This window comes from Stigmatopora nigra, chromosome 14 (genome assembly GCF_051989575.1).
Source record: "Stigmatopora nigra isolate UIUO_SnigA chromosome 14, RoL_Snig_1.1, whole genome shotgun sequence".
In the NCBI taxonomy this organism is placed as follows: Eukaryota; Metazoa; Chordata; class Actinopteri; order Syngnathiformes; family Syngnathidae; genus Stigmatopora; species Stigmatopora nigra.
Window position 1 is genome coordinate 1,435,231 of NC_135521.1, and position 6,775 is coordinate 1,442,005.

Sequence of the window (6,775 nt, forward strand, 5' to 3'; positions counted from 1 at the left end):
GGTGTTTTCTTCTCTGGAGAAGGACGATCGCTCCACGTTTCTACCCAATTAGATATAATGAAATCCAGCTGAAAAAAAATAACATGCAGAGAACGAAAGGGAGACACGCTCATATTGTTTCTTGGCAAATTGTTATTTTAGGGGAAATAAAAGAAACATGCATGCAAATTAAAATAGATAAGATTGCATTTGAGGACCAATGTTTCAGGGTGTTTGTTCAGTTTTTATTTATTTATTTATTTTTACAATATTTTTGCATCCTCAGTGCTTTCTGTGAAAACAAAATAAGAGGGAGAAATGTTTTTGCTTTCAAAATAAGATTTCAATGACCTAACAGAGTACAATTTAGTAACTTACTTCCGCACAATTTTCTTAAATGATGGAGGAAACTTACTAGTTGTTATTTTTCCAAAAAATAGTCATTTAAATGACATTTATCCACTTGTAAGCATACTTTGGTGGACAGAATTTAACTGGGGAAATATTAACTGCATAGATTATATTGTAGAAATGCAGAACTTATTTTGAAAAGTGGCTTTATGTAGAGAAATCATATTTCCTCAAGCAGCACACCAAAAATGGGCCATTTTTTGGAGGGTTTTTGCAAAGACAAAATGCTTTTGAACACATTTCAAGGTGTTTTTATGTGCCATGAATATTTAAAAGCCACCTCGAGTTACATAAAGACAGTCATATAAAAAGAAAAATCAACAAAGGAGGGATTTCATGTAGTGGTGACATTTAAAATTATTCATTTTGAGGATAAGGGTGTCAATTTGGGGCATTTGAGAGCACAGAAGTACAACGGAGTATTGTGGCAACACACAGAAAGAAGAAAATAGGATAAATTTATAGTGTTATGATGTCAATCCTGTAATATTTACTATACTTTTTCTCCATGAGATGATGTCGTTTTTATCCAGTGATATTGCAACTTTTTACTTGCCTATTATTAAAACTTTAATCTTCTAGTCTTCATTTTTTATTGCAAATCCATTTTTTCTTTCTTGTGTGATGCTAAATAATCCGTCGCACATCTAAAAAAAATGGAACAAAACAAAAACAACATTGCAGGTTGTGTTGTTGCAAACAGGACGCCATTTTTCAATGGCATCAAAACAGGGGGCAGTGCTTATCTGTACAATCTTTGGACAAAAAACAAAACAAAACGATATTCACATTAAAATGTGCTTCAGCAGTCCACCACCATCATCATTTGCAGCAACAGCGTCTTTGTGGTTGGGTTTTTTTCCCAACCGGTACTCAGTAGAACCTTTTGTTTCGCTCCTGGCGTTGTTGGAAAACGACGGCACCCACCACGCCGCACACCACGATGCCCAGCAACGCGCAGAGCAAGAGAAGAAACACCTTCCAACCGGTCAACGGGGTGCTGCGGAAATTGCCCGTGGGGTCATCGATGTTGTCTACAAGGAAAAGCACATTAGAAAAATAAAAAGATCCAAAAGGAAGATTTTGTGATGAGCAAACCTTTGGGTGACTTCAGAAGGCTGACGCTTGGCTCGATTTTGGTCCAGTCAAGATTCTCTTCCTCTGGAGTGTGCTCCACCATCAGCTGGTAGAGCTTCATGGAGATGATGTCGTGGTTGTCTGTGACAATTGTGATATTGCATAAGAAATCTTTTGATTGTACTCCAATTGTCCAGTTGTTATATATATATTCAAATTAAATACAAAATTATCTTTGAGTGACAAACCTGAAAGATCCCCAGTGGCCGCCGAGGCGCCAAAGAAATATCCCGTCGGAAGACGAACTCCGCCGACGTCTATGCATTCCTTCCACTCGTTCTTGTCGTCGACGTCCATCATCACCTGCGTAGAGGGCACACCGCGTCAAAAAAAATGCACAAATGGCTACCGCAGCGGTACGTACGGTGAGTCGCCCTTTGGAGTAACGGATGGCCAAGTAAGTGTCGAACTCTCTGTTACGAATCTCGGCCGAGCAGCCTCCCAGTTCGGAAGCGCGTCCGTCTTTGCCGTGGTCGTAGCTCACCGAGCCGTTGTTCACCATGGCCGAAATGAACGGGAAAGAGCGCTGGTGAAAAAGTGCACAATTTGTTAATCTGCAAAAATTTGACTCATGGAGAAAGGGTGGCGGTGATGGATGCCGCAAAAAAAATAAGAAACAAAAACATTTAAATGGAATTTGATGGGAAAGTTATTTTATGGAATAGGTAATCGGGACATTCCCATGATGATTTCAAAAGTAGCTAAAAAAAAGCGGTGCTTTGACGTAAAAAAATAAATAAATGAAACTGATGACAGCATGCTGACGACATGGTCAGCACTCACGTCAGCAGAGTCATCGTTCGAGTACGTATCTATAAAGACGGCCAGGCCGTGGAAGGTGGCTTGGTCGGACAAGACGGGTCCTGAGGAAAGAGGAGGCGGTCAGTGATTGGGCGTTGCCAACTTACGTCCATTCCTTGCAGGTCGTTGCGGAAGGTGTCGAGAAAAATGGACAGGCCCACAAACTTATCCTGGTTCCCAAACACTGAGCCTGAGACGGAGGCAGAGAGCTCATGACACAGTACTCTACAGTAAGGCTGACACTAAATATTGCAATAACCAATTTTGGAACCAACAGGCATTTTCCCACTAATAGTGTGGCTTGTTTTTTTTCCACAGAAAATTATGGATTAATTTCCTGACTCATGTATCGATGACAAATCGTCATCCACCGACCGGTCGCCGAGTTTACCTGGATTCAGTCTTTCTTTTGTGTACCAGAGAGCAATCCCATCGCCATGGAGATTCTTCTTGCCCAGCCCGTGGATTTTGAAGTGAATGTGCATCTCCCAGTCTTTCAAGTAACATGGCTGCACAACGAAAGATGACAAAAAAAGCTTTGTAACTGGATTTTTTTCTTTTGAAAGTGGGAAAATGTTACCCTAAAATCTTGCCTGCACTGTACATTAATAAAACAATGTAATTGAGGCGTCCAGGGACATAAGAAGATCCTATTTATTCTCACCACGGTATTCCAGATAGATCCTTGCTTGCTTCTCTCATCCGGAGTGAGTCGGACATACGAGGTGCTCACCAATGTGCTCCCTGAAAAGTCCCACTGGCTGGATGGGCTGCTTCCAACACCTAATGCACAAAAGACAGTGAACGCAACACGATGCGTTCAATGACCATCGCTCCACTGGAAATATAAAGGAGGGAGGATTGCACAATGTTTACATCAATTCAACATGAAATTTACATTTCAAACATCAAACGTGGCAAACCCTTGGAACGAATTAGACGCCTAAGGTTTTCGATGGCACGCAATGAATTAGGAAAGACAACGATCTGTTTGTTGTGGCAATGGAGGTTAAAGCATGTCCCGAGGCGGAAAGACGAAAGTTGACGTCTTCCAAGTTGTTACCTTGATATGGTTTCATCAAGGAGTGTTCCCGTTTCAAGTGCTCTGGATTTCCATCCGTGATGTCGCCTTTCACAGCTCCAAATGCGGCGACGACAAGCAGACACGCAAAACCACCAAAAACTCTCATTTTACAGCAAATATGTGTTCTCTTCTTCATAAAGGGAGAGTCGCAAACTCCATGAAGAATCGGTCCATCTGCTAATTTCTTCCGGAAAGAAACGAAACGAATGCTAACAATACCTCAGCTTTCTCCTCCAATGTTGTTGGTTTTTAATTTTAATTCCAATTTTAATCTTTTTATATTTTAATCTTTATTAGTTTTAAACTTTCTGTATTTTTCATTCAAAAGTGAGACTAGGAGTTTGAGTTTGCTAGAAATAGCAGCTTCTTTGTTTCTGTACGAAACATATTTGTAGACACAAGACGCCAGCCAATCGAAGATCAGCACATCGCAGTTCAATTCGATTGTTATGTACTTGCAATTTTCATTTGGGCCACAAGAGGATAGAAAAGAGAGAGAAAAAACATTGTTGAATTCACCATCAGGAATTCACCCTAATTTGACATTTACACTCTCCAAGTTGATTGCTATTGGGTGCTACTTATTGTTTAAGACACATATTGGGCAAATAATAATGATAAACCACGTGTAAGGACAAATTCAGGCGGTTAAAAAAAGAAAGGAATGTCTCTGATGTGATCCTGTGATGAGAAATCAGGCCTGATTTCATCGTCATGATAAAAAAAGAGATCAACTTCTAAATATACCAACTGCAAACTATAGGGACCACTGTCCCTGAAAGGATTAGGACTATTGAAGTGGCCATTAACCTCTGCAGTGACCTTTGTGTAGCTGTAAAAGACTTCTTTTTCACCGCCGTGTATCCAACCATGAACTTAACTAATGTCAGATCAATGACACGGAAAGTCTCCCCCGGGCCTAATCAATGAGCTGGCCAATCAACGGTGACCATCGATCGGCAGATTAGTGGAGCCAAGCACGCCAAGTTGAAACATTTGAACTTGGGCACCTCCACGTGCGAGACGCACTCCATTAGGATGTTTTTGTTGTGCCCGGCCGGTAATGGCGCACGGCCTCATTTTGGTGTCTGCAGACGTCTCGGATCTCGGCGGGAATCCGCGCCGTCCTAATTGCCCGTCTTATTTAGCCGCCACCGCCGCTGTGTTGTTTTCATGCGAAGGGCGTGACGCTAAAACCCGCCGGCGGATTGCCAATGAAATTGGGATTGATGTAAGAAAAACACAAAAAGCTTTGTTTATTTCAAGACCTTTAATTCCTTTGACTTTGACTTAAAACAGATGTCGATTTTGTTGGACTTAAATCTCTTTGATAGTCCTTATTTGCATTGACAAAAACATACATTTATTAACTCTTTCTATACCGAGTGTTCTCCCAAATCCCACAATTTCCAGCATTTTAACTTCACATACAACAAAAGGGAGAGATTTTGTTTTAATAAAAGTGGAACACTATGACGATTTGTCAAATAGAAGGCTTCTGAAAATAACAAAACAAATTAAAATGCGTCCTTCAGGAAAGCTGAAGAGCTCCCCCTGAAATTGAAAACAATATTAAAATCAAGTATGTGTCAGTGACAATATTATGGAGGTCGATTGAAAGACTCCATCCAGCCGTGGCATTTCATAAATGCTTGACACGCATTTCCAGAATGTGTTTAGCACCCTCCCGCACTTACGGCTTCATCTGTTTCCTCCGCTTGTAAATGTTTGCAAACCGCTGGAGAGGATCGGTTGCCAGTATCTATCCCTTGGGACAGTATATAGAACTCATTCAACAATAAATGCATCGAGAAAAAACAAAGTTATAGTTGGATTCAAGACACTTTTTCTTCTGTTGTGAACTGTAATCCCCCAAAAATATCAGCTCCAGCACCCCCTGCGACCCTCGTGGGGATAGGCGGTTCAGAAAATGAATGAATAAAGGTTCATATAACAATAAGGGATTCATTGTGGCTGGTCTGCTTGGATAACATGTGGATAGAGCACTCACTTTTTATGTCTAAATAAATAAAGTGTCCATAGAATAAATTGTGTGTGTGTGCGTTAGTGACCTGGAATTGCTCTTTAATGTTTGTCCTCGGGCATCTAGCATTGTGTGTATGCTGTATTATATGTCATATCCCAGTATCGAGTATGTTTTATGTATTGTAGGACCGGATTTTGCTGGTTTTAGAGCTTGAGTGTCTTCTTTCTGCCAATAAACTCATTGTGGAGCTGCTTTTCAGCGTCAAGTCATTCAGGATCACTTTTATGGACATAATTATTTCGATATAGGGAAATACCCGGTGAGGGAGTGGTTATTGGGTCGGGCTCGTAGGTCAGGGGTCGAGGGTTTGATCCCAGGTGAGGGTTGAGATCGGCTTTAGCACCCCTGTGAGGATTAGCAGTTCAGAAAATGTATGGATTCTTTTGAATCAGTGTAAAAGTGCCGGAGTGATTGACACTTGAATTTTGCAAACTTTGGTGGCATGAGAATTTTTTTTTTCGCTTATCATGAACCCAAAGTGGGGGATAAGGAAAAGAAGGAGGAGCCAAGCAAACAGCGAGCTCACGCGGCGTACCGAGACGTGCAAATGTGAGTCATCAGACGTTTCAATCAGTGCCACGCTCGCCACCTACCAGGCCCAGATGGTGTTTTTTACAAAGAAGCCGAGACCAAGCCAGGATTCCAACGATTTGCAACTTTTTTTGCATGGTGGAAAACTCTTGTTTTTAACATAAGGGCCAAAACAAGAGAAAAATAGGACTAAAGTTGCAATATTATGGGATAAAGGGTCCTTTTATTACAAGAATGTAGATTGTTATATGGTCTGTGTGGCTGAAACGATATTGTTGGACTAAAATGGAAAGGAAATCATGTCAAATACGAATTAAATTCATGAATTTGAAAAAATATCAATCCAATTCCTAATTCCAGAATTCATTCATTCATCCTAAGGGTTGCAGGGGGGTGCTGGAGCCTCCTAACCCAACTGTCTTCATACTAAACCCTAGATTTGTCGCCAGTCAGTCATGTAGTACACATAGAGACAAACCACCACTCACATTACCACCAAGTGGGAATCAAACCCAGATTTCCTGCACTCAAGTCATGTGGAAGAACCACTTTACCATCAGATTGTAATTCATTTTGGCTATTGATTAATCAATGCATACCATAATGCAATAACATACATCCAAATATACATGCACACACCAGTAATCAAAGGTTTTGAGAGAAGTGTTTCTTTCTTTTTTGTTATTTATGGATGTATTGTTTTTTTGAATGAATTACCTAAAAATAGGATGAGAGTTCCCAGCCGATGAATGAGGAGTGGCGATGTGCGCGTGCACGTTCGCGTG

The 6,775-nt window shown here is 40.9% G+C and overlaps 1 protein-coding gene across 2 annotated transcripts; it reads right to left on the reverse strand.

Annotated features, from left to right (window-relative positions):
- Nucleotides 1-529: 529 nt before the first annotated feature.
- Nucleotides 530-3,585, reverse strand: lman2 (lectin, mannose-binding 2). 2 transcript variants are annotated; one of them, XM_077733505.1, is made up of 8 exons: nt 3,392-3,585; nt 2,993-3,111; nt 2,720-2,837; nt 2,311-2,390; nt 1,892-2,053; nt 1,716-1,830; nt 1,489-1,608; nt 530-1,424 (listed from the first exon to the last, which is right to left on the reverse strand). In XM_077733505.1, exons 1-8 carry the CDS (start codon nt 3,546-3,548, stop codon nt 1,264-1,266), a joined length of 1,032 nt encoding a protein of 343 aa, XP_077589631.1. In that variant the 5' UTR covers nt 3,549-3,585; the 3' UTR covers nt 530-1,263. The 2 variants fall into 2 exon arrangements, with proteins under 2 accessions (XP_077589631.1, XP_077589630.1); XM_077733504.1 differs by lacking the exon at nt 2,311-2,390 and adding an exon at nt 2,436-2,518.
- Between the last annotated feature and the right edge of the window lie 3,190 nt (nt 3,586-6,775).

Bases quoted from the DNA above. Each gene is read 5' to 3' on its own strand.
- lman2 (XM_077733504.1), bottom strand. From the start codon at position 3,548: ATGAAGAAGAGAACACATATTTGCTGTAAAATGAGAGTTTTTGGTGGT. The intron at 2,519-2,719 runs GTAAACTCGGCG...CCTCCGTCTCAG, and splicing joins AAAAGAAAGACTGAATCCAG to GCTCAGTGTTTGGGAACCAG. The intron at 1,609-1,715 runs GTTTGTCACTCA...CAATTGTCACAG, and splicing joins GGCCACTGGGGATCTTTCAG to ACAACCACGACATCATCTCC.